This window comes from Aristolochia californica, unplaced genomic scaffold, assembly GCF_029961685.1.
Source record: "Aristolochia californica isolate CCGP_79_NKW_82.1479 unplaced genomic scaffold, dmAriCali1.0.hap1 SCAF_1, whole genome shotgun sequence".
Lineage (NCBI taxonomy): Eukaryota > Viridiplantae > Streptophyta > Magnoliopsida > Piperales > Aristolochiaceae > Aristolochia > Aristolochia californica.
The window spans coordinates 55,395,328-55,415,182 of NW_027181770.1; the positions used below are offsets into that span (position 1 = coordinate 55,395,328).

A 19,855-nucleotide genomic window follows, 5' to 3' on the forward strand; every position below is an offset into this window, starting at 1 on the left:
GGATTTTACTTTGATGACGGGGCGACACGTAAGCAGTCAAAGCTTACGTGTCGCCTTTGACTATCCACGTATACAGTGGACCAGTCAAAGTTCGGTAGTTTTGTAAATAATTTGTGGTCTTCGTTATTTTCATAAATAAGTTGTTTAAAACCGGTATTTTGGTAAAATTCCCATAATTTTAACTGAGTGCCAGAGCTTTGACGTCGCCACGTCATCAGTGAAATACGGCATTTTAACCCATCGACTGCCACGTCATTAAAAGATAAATTTTTGAATAAATTTTAAAAAAATCAAAAAATAAAATACACTTTTTATTTCCTAATATCTAAAATAATAAATTATTAAAAAAATTAATAAACAATTAAAAAATTAACTCTTACTTATTTAACACCATCTTATATCAATTAAAATATTTATTAATTAAAAAAATTATTGTTACACTTTTTATTACTTCATATTTTAAAAAATAAAATAAAAAATAAAACTAATTAGATTTAAAAATATTTATAAATAGAAAAAATATAACTCTAACCCATTTACAATTGATTTAAAATATTTATAAATAGAAAAACTCTTACTCTTAAGTCTTACCCATATATTATCCATTTAAAATATTTATAAATTAAAAAAAATATACAAAAAAAATTTTTTAGAGTTTAAAAATATAATTTATTTGTATACTTTTAATCACCTTACTTACAAAATAATAGATTATTAAAAAATATATTATTTAATTAAAAATCTTACAAAACTTTACAATAATTTTAATTTATCTGCAATTGACAGAAATTTCATTAACATAAAACATAAAATAAACAGTAAATCACAAAAAAATCAATACAATAATTAAACACCTAAATTCAAATCAACATTATAATTAAACAAAGTAATTAGATTCAATTAACAAAAACCCTAAAAAATCACCTACTAAATCGGCTTCTGAAATTCAAATTCGGGTTTGGAGGGTGAGTGGGGCTTCGGTTTTGAGAGAAGGGGCGGCCAAAGAGTGAAATGATAGAGTATTAAGAGAGGGGGCGGCAAGAGGATGAACAGAGGGGAACAGAGAAGAAGAATGAGAGAGTGGCTGAGAGGAGGACATCGAGCGCGAGGCCGAGCGGCTGCAACAGGGGAGTGGCCGAGGTCAAGCTGCGGCAGCAGGGGAGCGACCGAGGCCGATCGGCGATAGCAGGGGAACAGTCGTGGCCGAGCAGCTGCAGCAGGGGAGAGAGGGTGAGAGGAGAGGAGAGGAGAAAGATTAGAACGAAAAAAATATAAGGGAGGGCTTAAGTGGCATGAGCTGACGGGGCAAAAGAGGGAAATCAATAATGACGTGTCAGATGATATGTCAAATGATGTGTAAAAATATGACATGGCAACCGATGTGTTCAACTACCATACCGCCCTAATGAGGTGTCGACACGTAAGCAGTCAAAGCTTACTTGTCACCTTTGACTGTCCACATGTACAGTGGACTGGTCAAAGTTCGATATTTTTGAAAATAAGTAGATATCGTCGTTGTTTTCAGAAATAAGTTTTTTCAAACTGTTATTTTGGTAAAAAGCTCAATTGGATATAGCCTCTATATATTAACCCTGCAAAAAATTATCTATATTCTATGCATAAAATTATGCATAATTATGCATAATTTTTATTCAATAATCAAACACAAAAACATTCCTTTGAAAAACAACGATAGTTTTGTCCAGTTTTACTCAATCAGATCGTCCTGATTCAAGGATTGGAAAACCAAATGATGGAGACAGAGAAAAAGTTTAAGAAAAATAGTTTTAGATGACTTAATCGTATGCCCATTTTCATTATTTCTTTAGAGCATGGATTCATACAGCAGCAATTCTAATATGTTACCAATCTATTCTTCTAAAAAACTTGAGTGGAGTTAGTATCAAGAGAGTACCTCAAACAATTTGAGTCTCTTCAAGAACCATGAGGAAGAGACAGCCAAAGTTCAAGAAACATTTTTTCTTTTTTTCGCGTGCTTATGATCTCACACGAACGAAATCGTACAATGTCTTCACGTGCGCAGAGGGGGGGGTGGGTGTCTAATTGCGCTGGCGGCGAGAAGTTGTTGTCAGGGCTAACAGTTGCGGCGGCGGTGACGGAAGCAACGGCAAAGGTAGCGACTACTGAGACAACGCGGGGGTAAGGGAGTCTACAACGAAGACAACCACAACAATGGACGGGAGGGACTTAGCGGTGATAAGGGTCGGCGAAGGCAAACGAAGCGAGGAAGAAATCGAAGTCAAACTCGAAGACGACTCCCGCTCCCACCTCTCGGTCCCGAGACCTCATCAAGTTAACGAGCTGACTCACAAGCTTTCGAACCAAACCATGGTTCAGTTGAGTTCGGTTCGTTAACTCAAATGAGTCTTATCTGGATCTCGAACTCTAACTGGCTTAGTTCGATGCCACCCTTGCTTGCATAGGATCATTCTGTGATATGACACTTCTATATATCCAAATGGAGAGAAATGGATCACATGACCAACTTCTAGTTTTTTACGCGGTTTCATTAATTTATCCAGATGGGTTGACATTGAATCACATAAACGCTTGAGGTTTCTAGCATAGTTTCATTTATTTCTGAAGAACATTGCCCATTTGTTTGTGCCCCCCTAACCTTAATGAGCATACATTGTTGGCAAAAGCCTGAAATATGGAGTTATTTTCATTTCTTCATTTACATAAGAACCAAAAAATTAATTTGCTCATTCTTTTTTTTTTATCCTTATTTCATAACTATAGCAGTCATGTAATAGGAATCGGTATGAAAATATATGTCAATGATTAAATTTATTTTTTATATAATTTTGGTAAAAATAATGCCAATGGTATATTTATTATATAATTTTTAAATATATGTCAGTGGATATTTTTGTTGAGAAATAAAATTTATTTTATATGAATAACTTTTAATGGCTAATTATTGCTGATAATTTTTTTTATTAATTTGTATCTTGTATAACTATTTAAAACAATTAACAAAACTAAAAATATAAGTGAGACAAAAAATTGATATAAACTTGATTTATATATGCGATGTGAATGAACATACAATAATGTACTAAAAAATATAGTGTCAAAGTAAACAAAAAAAATAAAAAATGCATATACACAACTAGTCAATAATTAGCCATTAAAGGAATATAGTGAAATGTGAATGACATGAGATGGCATACTCAAAATTGAAATGGAAATCAATGTCTCAAAAAGTTTCAGTCATTTCCCACTAAAGTCATAAGTTAAACGATAGTTCACATCCAATGAAATAGCGAAAGACATGAGTTGGCATAGTGAAATGTAAAGCAAAGAGAAGGTTGAACGAGAGGAAGAAGAAGCAGACGAAGAAAGAAAGTTGAACAAGAGGAAGAGAGTTGAGAGAACAAGGAGTCAAGAGAACATCCCCATTCTCCCTTATTTGTTTTATTTATAACTTTCACTAAAAAGATAATTAAAAAGTTACCTTTTTTACACAATTGAAAAAGAAGAGTAACAATAAATCTCAAAGATATAAAAAAAAAATTACAACTTAGTCTCCCATAATTTTCACTTCTCGAACACTCCCCTCAAAAACCGATGCTTAGACATTATAGATACATAGCTTGGAACAAGTAAATTAAACAGGTTTTGTTGGGATTGCTTTCGTGAAGGTTTCAGTAACCTGGCTTTGGGAAAAGACATGTTAAAGACATATGTTCCCAACTTATAATTTTATCGGATGAATTGACAATCAATCTCAATATGTTTTTTTCTTTCATGAAAAATTCAATATGAAACAATATCAATAGTTGTTTGATTGTCATAATGAAGTTTCATTGAGGTGTCTTGATGGAATCCAATTTCAAAGAGCAATGACTTTACCCTCACTCACTACATGAGTCATTGCTCTGTATTTTACTTCTATTCTTGGTTCTCCAAGTTACTAGATTATCACCGACCAAAGAACAATGGCCTGTGGTGGATTTCCTATCATCTAGAGAATCAACCCAATCAACATCTGCAAACCCTTCAATAAGACATGTCCATGGCATTTATATTTGAGACATTGGACATTTCTTCAAATATTAAACTAACACTTCCAAAGCAACAAGGTACGATTTCAATGTTAAAACACCATTTAATGACGAAACTAGTACTCAATCAAAACTTATAAAATAGAACAAAACAGAAGGGAGGATGCATGATGGCAATCCTTCCTTCCTGGCTTTCGTCTGGCTCTTCGGTTACACGCGAATCACTGCGGAAATTGCTCGTAACGTTCTTCTCAAAATCCAGGCCGATCATGCTTGGCCTTACACTGCAAAACGTTCTTCTCACTTACGAGTGCTTCAAACTCCAAATTCACGAGTAAAGATACTCGTTTAGTGTATTCAACACCTATAAATCTTCCTCTCTTGCTCTCCCTGTCCATTCGAACTAACAATGGAGCGATTCCTTCTTACAAGCAGCGCCTTGTTGCTTCTCCTTCTCCCGGATCTCTCTGCCCCAGTAAATACAACAGCGCCGCCTCCCGGCTCAACGAAGCAGACGGCTCCTCCGATACAAGCAGGTGGAGGAGGTGGCGGAGGTGGTGGAGGAGGTGCTTCAGGCAATGGAAGCGCCTCTGGTTATGGATATGGCTCTGGCAGTGGGTCTGTTGGAGGGAATGTAGGTGGTGGAGGTGGTGGTGGTGGTGGAGGAGGTGGTGGGTCCAGTGGTGGTAGTGGGTTTGGCTCAGGCTTTGGCGGTGGTAGTGGTTATGTTGGACGTGGAGGTGTAGGCGGTGGTGGTGGCGTGGGAGATGCTCCTTATGGTGGAGAGGCTGGAGGGAAATTGTAGAAAAATTATAGCAGAGTTTATGTGTTTGGATGGTATGGAATGACAAGAAGCATGTATTATTAAATGTTGCAATGTTCTTATTAGTAAAAGCTTGAAGGTGAGAATTGTGATCATGTACCTAATCTGATTCTTACTTCTTAATTGGTTTTCAAGGCTACTCTAGAATGTTAAATCACACCTTAATTTCGTCGTATTTATTGTGATTGCCTTCAAGATTACCCACTAATCACAAGATAAATAATATGATATAATCGGGTGATAATTTGGATACATTTTCGTAAAAATAAACTAATTGATATCATATTTTTAAAATTTTTATTAAAATTATTTAAAATATTTTTTATTTTAAATTATCGATATAATATTATGTTATTTATATAAAATTATTACTGAGACTAGCTTTTGTAATAAGAGTTGTTGTTGTGTTCAACCAATTAGATAAATATTTTAATTTCAATTAATATACTATTATTGTAGTCATTTTCATATCATATTTTTAATCTAACTAAATAAATTAAAATTTAATTTATTTATATTTATTATTTTATTATTTTTATCATAAGTAACTTTAATTTTTTTTTTTTCAAATTTACTCAAACTCAGTGCAACTCTAGCACTATATTTAACTTTTGATGACATTGTGTGTAGGAATGCATATCAAGTCAAGTTAAACGGGGAATTTGATTCTATTTGATCCAAAAATCTTAGGTTCAAGGTTTCCAACCAAGAGGAGAACGAAATCGAAGGAAAAAAACACGTCTGTTACATGGAGGGGACAAATTTCTCAAACTTGACACTAGTGCACCTCAATGTCTTATTTATCGACTTTTGAAAATTAAAATAAATACATAAATAAAAATATTTTAAAATTGATTTTATGGATATTTTTAATGCAATTTTTAATTTTTAAACATTTTATAATATCAAATAAATAGTAAATTGAAGCAAGGAAAAGAAAAAAGGGATGGAGTTGAGATAGTAGGATAAGGTGAGGATGAATTGAAGAGAAAACGATTTTTCTTTTTTTTTTTTTGTGAAAAATGGGGAGTCCATCCCACCCACCGGTGCCTCCCCTTAATTGCAAACATATTTTTATCGAATTATAACTGACTATCGTCCGAAATCACAAACACTAGAGACGAAATCCCAGTTTTCTCAACCTCAAATTCCAAACTTGGAGGAAAGAGGAGGGCAGTATCGTATATACGGAAGGCGTCAGCGTCACCACACGCAGCTGGTAGCTCTCCAAGCGAAAAAATCCAGTCGAGAGCTTGTCGGGTTTGGTGCCACTCTCCTCAGCTTTCTTACCCTTTTGTGTGCATCTGAATGTGCCCTAATCTCTCTGCACACACTCTAAGCCAACGCTTAAATAAATGGAAAACAATGCCAGGGTTTTGGCTTTAAGAGTTTAGAATCCAGAGAGAGCGAGAGAGAGAGAGAGAGAACTAAGTTGAGGGGTTTGTTACTAGGGTTTTAGCCAGTGGGGCTTTCTGCTGCTGCTCTGCTCCGGCTCTTTCTTGTATCTTCTTCACCACTTCCCACACTCCTTCCGAGTAAACCTTTAACAGATTGTCTGTTAATTTAGTTTGCTTCTGTAAGACAGAAACCATGGATAGATACCAGAGAGTCGAGAAGCCCAGACCTGAGACTGCAATTAAAGAGAACGAGATCCGAATCACAACGCAAGGACTTATAAGGAATTACATCAGCTATGCCACCAGCCTTCTTCAGGTATTTTTATGGCTGCGTTCTTCTTTTTTGTTTTTCTGATTTGGGTGAACTTTACTTTACTCTCCTTTGCCTTTATATCTTGTCTGCTCTTCTGTCCTTGTGTTTTGTTACTTCAGATATGCCACTCCGTTCGGTTTTCTCTTTTCGATTTCTTACTGTAGTTTATTTCTACTGGGATTTTTTGCTTTCCTTTGAGGTTTTTATGATGTCTTAGTAGGACTGTTTTTGTCGGGCTTTCTTTCTGCTTTAATTCTTACGTGGCTTTTTTTTACACGGAGATCTGCCTTTCATCTGGATTCACCGAGTGTCGGTTGTACACTTCGTGCCCCGGTTTCTGGGAGGAATTTTATTTCATATTTTGTGTTCTTAATCATTTTCTTTTTATTGTGTTGTGACAATTTATATAAAGATAACTTCATCATATTGCTTGTGCGACACGAGGATGCAGGGAGTCTGCCAGTCTCATCTACCTAGGAGCGGTAGTCAAGCTAGTTGTTTATCTATAAATATTTCCTGAGGGCGGGGTGCATCTAGTTTCTCACTGGCTGAATGATAGCTTTACTGACCATCGTGTTTGAGGCCTTAGCTATGATAAATAAAGATTTTGCCTTGTAATCTTGAAACCATCTTAATCTATCAAGTTTAATTAAGTTGCTTGTCACTTTATATGTAGTAAATACCATCGATACGTGTGTTGTGCAAGATATTCTAACTTTTATACGGTTTATTTAGTTATTTTTGTACATTGACGTAGTAATTAGGAGTCTCTTCCTTTTGACACTGAGATTTTCGTTCTTTTCACATACTTGTGCCTTCTTCTTTTATCCCAATTGCATTTGGAAGGACTATGTGGTTTGTAATGTGTACCCTTATGGGCTGTACAACATGGAGCAGTCTTTTTTATTTTATTTTTATTTTTATAAATATGGTGCAAATTTTTTATGAAGGAAAATAAATGCAAGCTATGGTTACATGACACATGAAGTTGCATGGGGAATTTAAACCCTGGACTACGAATGGGGGGAGTATCCGACAGCAAGGGACCGCGGGTAAACCTCATCATTAGCTAATTTGTTGGAGATGCTGTTAGCGGTTCAGAGAACACGAGTATTATGTGCCTTAGCAAGCTTGTGCCTTAGCAAGCTTGATGAGTGATTAAAGGCTCTTTTATTTGTTCCGAACCAGGTGTGCCAAGGCACTGCTGCTGCTGCAGCTTTCCACACGATTTTTCCATCTTTAGGTAGTTGTCAGGTGATTGGACAAGTAAGATAAGGTCTCAACATAAATGGATGCCAAATTTGTGCAGAACAGCCCCCCAGACCGCTAAACTGAGGGGGCAGTGGAGGAGAATGTAGTCAAAGGACTCCACCTCCCCATAATGCTTGCAAAGGCAACTCTGAATTTATTATTGGCAGTCATGAATATTTTCCTTTATTATACCAAGGAAGGTATTATGAGCATGGTCAGATTTCACATGAATGATGCGTATTGCAAAGTTCATCAGACACTATGGTCAATGAAAATTTTACAATTGAGTACTGTTTGCTACATGGGTACAATCATCTTGTTTTATATAGAGCTCCAAATTTATTTTGTTTCCTTTAGAAAAAGGTTATAGGTGCCCATGGGAGAACTTGCAGTTTGTTGCACATTCAGGTAAATGGGTCTTCAGTGTTGCTTTTGATTTCCACTAGAAATGCAATCTGGCAGGTTGAGTAATAAATCCACCCTGAACTAGTCCACTCCATGTAGGGCAGGGTTGTGGCAGGTATGGGTAATCCTGACCTGATCTACGTGGTCTTGTGGCAACAATACCTCATATCTTTTGTAAAATGACTTGGGATTAAAATGGTAAAAAAATGTCTTGTTAAACACGCGGAGTTATGGGAAAGGAATTTATCTTTTCAAAAAAAAATAAAAATGGGAAGGGTATTTTAGCTCATAAAAGAAAATTATTAACATTCCCTTTTTTCTTTATCTCAAAAGATACTAAAACTTCTTAATAGGTGAAATCATTTTGGAAATTTTGAGGTCAGGTTGATTTGGAAATCCAATGGTTCTGGGGTCCAGGTAGTGACAATGTTGGTTTTGCAAACCCTGGCCTAAACTCATGCTGTTTCCATTTAAGCATTGGTTTCTTATTTATATTATATCGTTACTCATAATTGGAAATGGGGTGCTATTTTATATTTAATTATCTCACTTTGTTATTAGGATTAATTTGACTGATATCAAAAGCTTTCAATCATTTGTTAGATCATAACCTATAGAGCTATCTCTCCTAGAGGTGTTTGGTGTGTACACTCCCTCTAGCAACCATACTTTCTGGGAGGAGGGTCATGGGGTGTTCTTGGCCAAATATTCCTAATGATTTGATGGATAATTTTTTTCCCTGAATGTTGCTTACACCTGCACACACGCATGCCAATTCCATTGAGAAATGATTGTAGGACCTCACACTGAAAGGTGCTGGCCTTTAAGCCAAAAGCCCAATCGCTGTTTGAAAAGACGAAAGGCAATGATAGAGTCACTACGGGTCTTGGACTCTTTTGGTCCGAACAGTGATAAAGGTACATAATGTTTGACCAGCAGTGGTTTGTTTAGGAGAACTGAAATTCAATAGAATTGGGGACATGCTAGGATCAAGATGTATCTCTGTTGTTGCTCTTCTTATTCATGAAGTTTCTTGACATGCTTTTTTGGATTTTCACTAATTGGTCTGGTGGTGTTTTACCAGTCTTGAGACGATTGCTATAGATGGGAATTTCAATTTTGATTGCTTGTAGTTTTTCTCTTTGAAGGTAACAGAGACAATTTGAGTTGGGAAGGATCTTTTATGGTCTTTAATTTACATAGGAGTTTTGCAGATTTTTTTTTATTTTTTATAAAGATGTATTTATATTAACAAGAGAGAATTTATAAGGGAAGAGGGAGCAAATCCCTAACAACAAGAGATTGCAGGGTCGTTCCCTGTTTGGTTAGCACATCTACTACCGAATTTGCAGATCTCGGAATATGAGACCAAATACAAGAGAATAGTGAGGTAATTTCTAAAATCTCCCGAAAGATGTCCCAATGGCGCCACGGCGGAGGGGAAGCACACTCGCACCATCCAATGACCACCTTCGAGTCCCCTTCAATGTGAAGGGGATCGCTGCAATTGTCTCTAAAAACGCGAAGCCCATTGAGGAGGTCATGGAGCTCAGCCGACGTTGAATCGGAAATGCCTAAAGGGCCGGCATAAGAGAAACACTGATTGCCGGATGGATCTGAAATAATTCCCCCAAAACCAGCGATCCCCTTGCAGATTTTACTTTATTAGACTTGTTAGTGATGGCACTTGGCCTTACTGTTTTTTACCCATTTACTTTATCTGAGTTATGCAGTCACCTGTATTTGGTATAGATTGTGTTAAGAGGTCTAATCATTGCTTTTAATGATCAAAAGTAGCCAATCTATTGACTAGGAATCATATAGAAATGACTGTCTCTTGTGTTTTATGCTGATTACTGTAGTTTAAATGGCAGGAGAAACGGGTAAGGGAAATTGTACTGAAGGCAATGGGGCAGGCTATAAGCAAAACAGTGGCAATTGCAGAGATTATCAAGGTCAGTTAAGTTGCCTGCATTTGCTTTTGTTAATTAGTTTCAATTTTGCAAGCGCAGTCTGAGATCATAGTTGGTTGGTGCTTTTATCTGTTTGTAAAACAGAAGAAAATACCTGGCTTGCATCAAGATACCACCATCAGTTCGACAAGTATAACTGATGTATGGGAACCCATTGAAGAAGGGCTTGTGCCGTAAGTCCCTCTTCACACGCTTTAACTGTTTCTACCATTTAAGTTATTTATTGGCCTTAGTTGCTGACTTTGTCCTTTGCCTACAAATGTTTTGTGCAGGTTGGAGATGACTCGCCATGTTTCAATGATTTCCATATCTCTTTCAACCAAAGAGCTGAACAAGAACTCTCCTGGGTAATAATTTCTTGTCTTCATCTGCAAGGGTTAAAATTCCATGCATGTTGACACAGTGAACCAAAGAGTTGATGTGATATAATCATATTTTGAGAAGTGAAAGGGATCTGTCTGTTTAGTTACCAAGCTTCATTTTATGTGGAACAAGCAAAGCCACAGTATCAGCAACAGGCGCAATACCAACAACAGCAGCATCAACCAAAGCTGGCACCAGGTCCTGTTTCTGGTCCAAATGAAGGTAAGTTTTCTTATGTTAGGCTGTTTCTCAATTTTTATTATATAAATGTGTGTTAGCTCAAATTATTGTTCGTTTTAATAGATACATATGGGCGGGGACGTGGTCGAGGTAGAGGAAGAGGAAGGGCTTGGGGCAGAGGAGGATACAACAACTACCAAGGTATCCTGTTACTGTTAGTTGCCTAGATGTGCTTCTAAGTCTTTATTTTGTTTGAAGCTATTGATCCTCCTTTTTGTGGATCAGAAAATGGTGGATGGAACTATGACAACTGGAACCGAGGTGGTGGACGTGGCAGAGGCTGGGGGTATCAAGGTAAGAAATTCTTAATTAGTTGGGTAACAAGTTGCACGCAAGATGTACTTAAGCGTGATTATCTTGATTGCTTAACCTGTAGGTGGGTATGAAAGAGGCAGAGGTGGTGGTGGTGGTGGTGGTGGTAGAGGCTATGGACGAGGTAGGGGAAGGATGGGAGGAGGTCGTGGGAGAGGAATTGGTAGGCAAGCGTAGACAAAAAAAGAGGTGGTTTATCCTAATGCTGATGGTATTGTTCTTAGTGGGGGAAAATTAGTGAACAGTTTTTGAGCGTCAAAATTAGGGGTGAATTCTGCGGAAAGTGCGAAGGGCTAGTCGGTTAGTTCCTATCTTCCTGATGATATGTGGATATGATGTGAGCAGGCTTGTTGGTTTGTTGCTTTTGATTTCAGTGAGTACATGACAAAGCATATCTGTAATTTCGTTGCGCTATGTGTTTTTCCCTCATCAGCCCTTAAAAAAGAACTTCCTCTTTGTATATTCTTTTTTCCTAAGTTAATATCTTTCATGGCTTTTATTATTCTGGCAGTTGCCCGCCATTTGCTCTCTCTGTGGTATGGATTTCGATGTTGCTTCGAAGGATCGCTACACGCTTGCACCAAGTCTCTCTCTCTAGAAGAAAAAAGAAATTCAAAAATGAGCTAAGCATTTGTTTAATTTACCAAAGAAATCTTTGTTAAGAATAGTGTATCCGTTTTTCCGGCGCCTGAAATTTTAAATTCCTGCAAAGCCGAATCCAGTTCGGTGGATAGAGTGATAGAGATAAAATGGGAAATCTCTTGCTTTTTAACGAAGATAGGTAGCCGATTTTTATTTTATTTTTTCTTCGTCCAAAAGCGAACGCCTCCTTGCCAAGCCTGTCATGCTTTGAATTTTGAAAAACCAAATGAGACAACGATACGAATATGAGAACCGTCAAACAACAGAAAATAATGGCCGATGACTGCGAAATATTCTCCGTTCAATCTCAAAGAAAAATATCCATGCTGCCATCTTCTTTCGATCTGCTGTGACTGACTCAGAGTGGTGATTCGGATAATATCAGCAAAATGAAGGGGTAATGGAATCCATGTGGGGGGTGAAAACAAAACAAAGGCTTCTCGTTCAAAGGTGGACTGCTCACCATCTCCCGATTTCACCCGCTTCCTATATATTGATGATGTGATTTGAGCTCTGCAATTTCGCTCGACAGTTTATTTTTTTTCTCAATAAAAGTCCATCGATTCCGCTTCTCCGTCCGTCCCATCTCCTCCTCCTTTCTCTCGGTTGCATTTAGAAAAGGGAAAACAGAGACCCCCCTCTCTGAAGTTCTAGAGATTTAGGCTTAGGGTTTCTGAGATGGGGCAACAATCCTTGATCTATAGCTTTGTCGCTCGAGGAACGGTGATCGTTGCCGAATACACTGAATTCACCGGGAATTTCACTAGTATTGCCGCCCAATGTCTTCAGAAGCTTCCTGCCAGCAACAACAAATTTACATACAATTGCGACAGTCATACCTTCAATTATCTCGTCGAGGATGGCTTCAGTAAGTTTTACATATTTGTCTGATTTTTTATGTTCTATTTACGTGTTTCTGAACAAAAAATACCGTTGTTATTGTTTGTTGTGTTTTATTCTTTGCTAGGAGAATTGTCCGAGTTTTGATCATTTCACGTGATATATATGTTGGACTTGTGTTTTATTCCTGGGACGATAGATCAGCCAGAGTTTAATTGATTTTACGTTATTTTTAGGATGATTTTTTTTTTTTTTTTTAATCCTCTCTTAGGATTTGGATCATTTTCATTAGCAGATTTTGTTTTGTTTTTGTTTTGCCTAATCTGCTCATTTATTTGATCCTTCAGAAATTGTTGTAAATCTAATTTCAAGGGTCGGACGCAGGATGCTATGTTTGATCATGTTATTGGATTCTTTTTGAAGGCTAATTTATGTAATCGGATCGATATAAAAGTTTGTGCACATTATACTTTTTTCTTTTTTTCTCTGAATCGCTTCAATATAACATTTTCGATCTTTGTTCTCAAATGAGATTTGGAGTTGATGACTTTTCTCATCGTTAATAACAGAGTAGGTTTTAGAGACCGTATCTTTGATGCATACCCTGATAAAAGAAAACAATGCCTGCCAAATTTTGTTGCTTTCACGTTTCTGAATCTTTTCCATGGTGATTGTCTTGTCTACTGGATCTCTTTTGCCTTCAACATTTAATGGTAATGTAGTCTTTGTTTAACGTTGCCATCTAATTGTGTTTCATTTGACTTATGACTTATTTTTGTTTAACGTTGCCATCTAATTGTGTTTCATTTGACTTTACCTTAATAGAACCCAAATTGATATCTCGCTTGGATTCCCTAAGTCCTTAACTTTTGTTTTTGCTATAAACTAAATACAGATTGTGGATTTTCTGCAGCAGAATAAGTCTTATGAACATAGTCATCAATATTGATCAGATCCATGATTTGCATAAGCATCCTCAATTCGATTTTAGCTTTACTAAATTTCAGAGGGACGATTATTTTCTTCAGTTTTGTGTAAACATTCAGGATTTTTCATTAAGGTACAAAAAATTGTTGATAAACCTGTGTAGTATTGTGAAAAATTGTGGGTTTACATCCTTTAGCTAAGTTTCCTCATTTGATGGTTTATGTTATAGTATGGTTAACTGAAAAATCAGGGCTTTTGATTATTTGATGAACTGAAAATGGTTTATTTAGCTGATAATAGATACTGTGACAACCTATAGAAATTGTGTCAAGCTGATTGATAGTGAAGTGGTGATAATTGTGTAATGGCTCTGCAACCGGTAGCTAATAAATATGTGTGAGATTGTTCCAATCCCAATTGCTAATGTGCAATTGAGAGCTTAGAATTATATTCTTTGAAATTAGCAGATACGATGGCTACTTGCTTTGAGGGGCCGATCTTCCATAGGCTTCATTTTGGAAGAGCTCCTACTACAACCCAATTTGGAACTATTTTGGATTGACTTTGGCTGCCTTCTCTAAAAAGAGCTTATTTCTACTTATGAATTTTATGAATACTAATAATAAGTCTTTACATCCCCTTCATTTTTAAAAAGACACCTGTAAATTGTCCACCTTTTTTTTAAAAAAATGAGTCATACATTTTATATCATGTGATGCTTTGATGCTGGAGTTTATCTCTTTGTGTTCCCTGTTTTGATAATTCCTGGAATTGGAGCCCTTTGGATTTTGCTTTTTTGAGCTGTCAACCTAGATTTTAGTTAAATGCTGTATTTTGTTTTTGTTTTGCAGCCTACTGTGTAGTTGCAGTGGAGTCTGCTGGAAGACAAATTCCTATTGCCTTCTTAGAGAGGATCAAGGAAGATTTCAAAAAGAGATATGGAGGAGGTAAAGCTGCAACTGCTGTTGCTAACAGTCTCAACAGAGACTTTGGGTAATTTCTTATTCTTCATCTTCAGAACTAAAAATAAAATCGCTTCTGTTCTTTTGGCATAATTTCACAATTCATCATTGATGTTTCAGGCCAAAACTGAAAGAGCATATGCAGTATTGTGTCGACCATCCAGAGGAGATCAGCAAGCTTGCAAAGGTTAAAGCCCAGGTTTCTGAAGTAAAAGGAGTGATGATGGAAAATATTGAGAAGGTGTGTCTTAACTGTCTTCATTTTATCTTCCTTACTTTATTGTCTCAATGTTTTCCTTCACTTGATTGTTCCCCACCCTTTTGTAAGTTAACGAGGCTTTTCTGCTCTCTTTAGGTTCTTGATCGTGGGGAGAAAATTGAGCTTCTGGTTGACAAAACAGAAAATCTGCGGTCCCAGGTTTGTAGTGTGTAATTTAACAAACATTCGTTAGGCCCGTTTAATTTGTTTGGGACACCATTGTTGAGTTGGAGTGTGCAGAGAGGATAACTCATTAGCCTTATTTGGCTAACTAGAAAAGTATTACAGTCTAGGAAAGTTGTGGGAGTTGAAATCATGTTTCTATTCACAAAAAGGAACCCAGAAAAGTATTACTAGATCCAATGGGATTTTATCCGATAACTGTGAAAGGAAGGATTATGCTTATCTCATGTCACTGAAGTCCAGTGCTCAATTCATGTGGCCTGATCTTAGGAAACTTTTGTTGCAGGCACAAGATTTCCGGTCCCAAGGTACAAAAATGAGAAGAAAGATGTGGTTGCAGAACATGAAGATAAAGTTGATTGTGCTGGGTATTATCATTGCTTTGATCCTCATCATTATCTTGTCCGTTTGCCACGGCTTCCATTGTTAATGTTGGAAATCTGGTCCGCCTCCTCTGTAGCTGCTTTGTTTCGCTCCATTTTTGTGAATGCTTCTCTTTTTCTTTGGATTTTATTTTTGTAGTCTCTGGTTCCATCGTGAAGATGAAACAATTTGTATTTTTGTATGGCTTTGCATGTATAGATTGTATGCATGAATTCTTTTTTGCAAAGTCCAGATTTATTTTTCTTCATGTGTCATTCGTTGCTGTTGCCGCTGCCCTGCCTATTTAGGGATGGCATCGATTTGACCTAAGATCAAACCTATATGTGTTCGAACTTGGCGTGATCTAAATATTTTTTTTGACATCGTCAATAGCTTGAATCCATTCACCACCGGAAATCAAATCAAAACTTAAACCTAATTCTTAATGCATTACCTAAGATATTAATCAATCACATCAATGAATTTACTTGCAGATTAAGGGGAAGAAAGATCTGATATGGTCTCACTCGGATCTGCCAGACTTGACCCGGTTGGGCTGACCAATTAACGTTTGCCCGCAGCCACCGTCGGAAGGAGGACGCTTCGGTCGCGCCATCTGATGTCGGCTGAGACGGGAAAGAAAGATAGTCCCACATTGATTTAATTTCTATTTTGTTACTCTTATAAAATATATGTCCAGAAGGATTACTATCGAGCAATGAGGAAGTATCGCGCAACGTGGAAGGGTCCTTTCACTTAAGCTGACAAGCAAGATGACAACAGCGCATCTGAGCTCAACATATTTTTTACAATTTAATTATTACCATTTCAATTTTGGTGTTTTTTCTTGTAAAATTGCTATCAACCAAAAAGGACCCACCCAATGGAAAGGTGACAAATGAAAATAAATAAATAAAATGTAATATTAGAATAATGAATAATAATATATAGAGATAATAAAAATAATATCTTCTTGTTTTGATGCTCATTCAGAACTTTCTCTTTTTGGATAATCAAAAATGTCATTTCAATTAGGGGAGTAAATAATATTAAATGGAACAATTTATAGGTTGTTCCTGATCTTATTTCGTTCATATATGGTATAATCGGTAAATAGAATAAGCTATTCTATGAATCAAATGATAGAACATGTAACTGTATGAATAAAAATATAATCTTATAAATTATCAACCTTATGTTAATTTCTAGGGATAACACATAAATACAAGAGATATCAAGAGAGTGACAGAAGAGATGAACTCTTGCTCTTGGGAGAGAGGAGAGAAGAAACCCAGGGGTGATGGAAGAATTTGAGCCAAGAGGAATATGTTTGAATACTATATCCCATGCCTTGAAGTTATATTTATAGTTGTATGAAAGTATTTATAATGATTACAATATCCTTAGAGCTACATGATTCAAAAGGGAAAAAAAGTATAAGAAGACATACACCAACTTACATAATTACAACTCTATACCATCTCTATGAAAGTTCTTCTTATTTACTAGCCATGTCACCCCTACACACGTGGGTGTCCCTTTACACTCTCCCTCAAATTGGTGTTTGTAACTTCAATTTGTAAATAATCTTGGTCAAGAAAGAAAATAAATTTTGATCTAGTATAAGCTTAAAAAAGAAATTTTGATTGCCATCCTTTGATTCATCTTCTTCTTGTTCACATCTTGCTTGTAGTTTTTATCTTGTTTCCCCCTTACTTGGATATTTTAGTCACATAAAACTTGATTAGCACAACATGTGGAATTCTTCATTGTTGGTTACCTCTATATTGTTTCTCTTCTTCTATTTCTCCCTATCAAGTTGGAGATCTCTTTGTTCTTTACTAAGAGATCCAATTTGCACAAAATAATGGTGAGAGAAGAAAAATTACACCTAGTCATACGACAAAGCTCTATACACAAGTCAAAATGGTCATTGTCTGAAACACACTCCGCTCAATTTCAATGACGAAAAAATACCCAACTTTAGGGCACACCAAAGAGACTAATCACTTTCTAAGGGTAGCTCAAACAAAAAACACCTCATTCTTCTTGCTAAAAAATAACAGCTCTCATACTTCAAAAAGGAGGCACACAATGCATCTCTTCATACTTCCGATTAAGAAGTACGTGCTTTTAGACCAATGGATGGATAAAAAGTCGCCAAGTTTTACTCAATAGGGAGGTAAAAAAGTAATTCCTCTATTAACATGATTATCAATGAAACTTCAAAAAACCCAATACGAAAGTTTTGAGATGGAACATAATAATGAAAACTTTCTAAAAATAGACTTTTCAAATAAGACAATTATTTTTAACCCAACTTAACCAATTTACGAAAAAAAATATTCAGGAGATAATTCTGGAATAAGGGAGATTGAGGAAACTTATTTGGAATCTAGAATTAAGAAAAAAAACTTTCTAAATAAAAAATTTTAGACTTGTCAAAAAATAAACTAAACTCATCATGGGAAAGACTTATGTTAAGAAAATTAATGTAATGTGATATCAAACAAAAGAAACTTTTAAAGATGTAAAGATACTCAAGTTGGTAAAATATTGATTAGATTTTGAAAAGAAATAGGAAACTTAACGAACATTAGCAACTCAAAAAATGAAACAAAAAATTCGGATCTTCACATGCAACAAGATTCCAAACTAACCTTTGATTCTTCCAATGTGGATATCACTCTCTAGAAAGATCAGATTGAGAAGCGGTTTATTGGGATATAAATTAGACTCATATAACTTTTTTTGAGATATAATTCTCAGTAATGTTGGTACAATACGCTCAAAATGTTGAGGTTTTTTGCTGCTACTAGAAACTTTTCTGTTTTTTGACATATGCAGTATTAGATGTTGATTTCTCTTTCAATAAAGATTTGATTTCAATGATTCTTTTTGAGTTGGAAAATAGATTCAAATATATTTCCAACACTAAATAATTTTCTATATGAAAAATATGGTAAGGGATTAAAATATCCAATGAAATACAAGAATATGAAAAGAAAAACGTGAAACTCCCTTTTTTCCTTTTTCTTCTTCTTCTTCTTCTTTTTCTTCTTTTTCTTCTTCCTCCTTTTCTTCTCCCAGATCTTTGCTCGCTCTGATACCATATTGATTTCTAAGGACAAAAAATAAACACAAGAGATCTCAAGGGAAGGAGAGACGAGAAGAATTTTTGCTCTTGGGAGAGAGGAGAGAAGAAGAGAAAAAGAGATACAGGTAATAGACTAATTTGAGCCAAGAGGAAAAGGTTTGAATGATCTAGTCCATGCCTTGAGGTTATCTTTATAGTTGTGTAAATGTGTTTACAATGACTACAATGCTCGTAGGGCTATGTGATTCAAAATAAAAAAGACATACACCGACTTGCATAATTACAACCATGTCTATGAAAGTTCTCCTTATTTACTAGTCATGCCACCCCTACACCCGTGGGTGTCTCTTAACACCTTAAAAATACAAAAATATCACATTGTCATATACACATAAGTCTAATAACAATATCATCTAATGTATAATAAAATATTTAAAAAAATATTATAAAATCCTAAAAAAGAAATATTTTTACTCGAAGTTTTATTTCGAACACATTCACACAACGAAAATTTTTCCAATGTACTCTTATCAGTTAAAAAATAATTTTATTCCATTTAATAGATGGTAAACAGATAATTGGGTAAAATTCTAGGACGTATAATCAGGTTATTTTTTTTGTTTCATTTTATTCTATTTAATAACTGCTAAATATAAAATCCTATGAATGTGTAAAATTGCCCCAATTTTAATCAATATATATCCTAGTCAAAGTCTTAATATTAATCAACATAATTGTCAAATGCAATTCTTAGTATTCTACATGAATTGAAATTTTCTTGCTTTTTTAATAACTAGAATAATTTATATATTTTTGAATCTCCTATATTTATTTTCTTTAAAATTTATTTAACATCTTTAAGATCTTGAAGGGCAAGGGCCCTTTCCTTCCAACTAGAGAGGAAGGGACAATTAGAGCTCCCTCTACCATGCCTTCCTCCTGGTTCATAAATCAAGAAAAGTCCATTTTCCCATCTCTCACACTGCCTATCATCATTTATTATGAATTTAAACAAGAGGAACCCCTTCAAATTTATTTGGCTTCACAATTATACAATATACACTATCAAAACTTAGGCTCTGTTAGAGCCCTTGGTTAGAAATTTATATTCCAAAAAATTATAAATGTTTTTCCTAAGATATTCATTTCTAAGAAATCTTTAGTATAAAATCCTACTAGTGCCCTACTAAGAAATTATAAGGGAAATTAAATTTTCCTTATACGCCTGTCACTAAAATTTTTAAGGAAATAAATAAAAATTATTAATTAGACTCATTGTTAGAAAAAATTACTGTATTTATCCTATTACACCTTAGAAGTAGTAGCAATACCTTATACACAAAATATTATTACAGGTGAGTGAATTTGCAATTCGAGGATAATGAATTGCTAGTAATACCAAACTACAATTGGTTCATCGTCTCTTTTACAACCACAACTAAAGTTACATTCTTGCCTTCCCTTTTGCTGTTCC

General features: G+C 35.6%; 3 protein-coding genes across 5 annotated transcripts; all 3 read left to right on the plus strand.

The window, feature by feature from the left end:
- The first annotated feature begins 4,440 nt into the window (after positions 1-4,440).
- LOC137948998 (putative glycine-rich cell wall structural protein 1) lies at positions 4,441-4,836 on the plus strand. Its single transcript, XM_068795249.1, has one exon. The coding sequence runs from the start codon at positions 4,441-4,443 to the stop codon at positions 4,834-4,836; it is 396 nt and encodes a 131-aa protein (XP_068651350.1).
- Positions 4,837-6,014: 1,178 nt separating this feature from the next.
- On the plus strand, positions 6,015-11,570 carry LOC137951582 (uncharacterized). 3 transcript variants are annotated; one of them, XM_068798347.1, is made up of 8 exons: positions 6,015-6,567; positions 10,095-10,175; positions 10,278-10,366; positions 10,466-10,540; positions 10,694-10,778; positions 10,860-10,937; positions 11,022-11,090; positions 11,173-11,570. In XM_068798347.1, exons 1-8 carry the CDS (start codon positions 6,445-6,447, stop codon positions 11,344-11,346), a joined length of 774 nt encoding a protein of 257 aa, XP_068654448.1. In that variant the 5' UTR covers positions 6,015-6,444; the 3' UTR covers positions 11,347-11,570. The 3 variants fall into 3 exon arrangements, with proteins under 3 accessions (XP_068654448.1, XP_068654456.1, XP_068654462.1); XM_068798355.1 differs by having other exon boundaries at positions 10,700-10,778; XM_068798361.1 differs by having other exon boundaries at positions 6,021-6,567; positions 10,660-10,778.
- A 411-nt stretch (positions 11,571-11,981) lies between these two features.
- Positions 11,982-15,513, plus strand: LOC137961713 (vesicle-associated membrane protein 721). Its single transcript, XM_068808420.1, has 5 exons — positions 11,982-12,618; positions 14,369-14,510; positions 14,600-14,720; positions 14,835-14,897; positions 15,208-15,513. The coding sequence occupies exons 1-5, from the start codon at positions 12,429-12,431 to the stop codon at positions 15,349-15,351; spliced, it is 660 nt and encodes a 219-aa protein (XP_068664521.1). The 5' UTR covers positions 11,982-12,428; the 3' UTR covers positions 15,352-15,513.
- The last annotated feature ends 4,342 nt before the right edge of the window (positions 15,514-19,855 follow it).

Excerpts from the sequence above, each read along its gene's own strand:
- LOC137961713 (XM_068808420.1), top strand. The coding sequence starts at position 12,429 with ATGGGGCAACAATCCTTGATCTATAGCTTTGTCGCTCGAGGAACGGTG. Across the intron at positions 14,721-14,834 it reads TGATGGAAAATATTGAGAAG|GTTCTTGATCGTGGGGAGAA; the intron begins GTGTGTCTTAAC and ends TGCTCTCTTTAG. Across the intron at positions 14,898-15,207 it reads CAGAAAATCTGCGGTCCCAG|GCACAAGATTTCCGGTCCCA; the intron begins GTTTGTAGTGTG and ends CTTTTGTTGCAG.
- LOC137951582 (XM_068798347.1), top strand. The coding sequence starts at position 6,445 with ATGGATAGATACCAGAGAGTCGAGAAGCCCAGACCTGAGACTGCAATT. Across the intron at positions 6,568-10,094 it reads ATGCCACCAGCCTTCTTCAG|GAGAAACGGGTAAGGGAAAT; the intron begins GTATTTTTATGG and ends TTTAAATGGCAG. Across the intron at positions 11,091-11,172 it reads CAGAGGCTGGGGGTATCAAG|GTGGGTATGAAAGAGGCAGA; the intron begins GTAAGAAATTCT and ends CTTAACCTGTAG.
- LOC137948998 (XM_068795249.1), top strand. The coding sequence starts at position 4,441 with ATGGAGCGATTCCTTCTTACAAGCAGCGCCTTGTTGCTTCTCCTTCTC.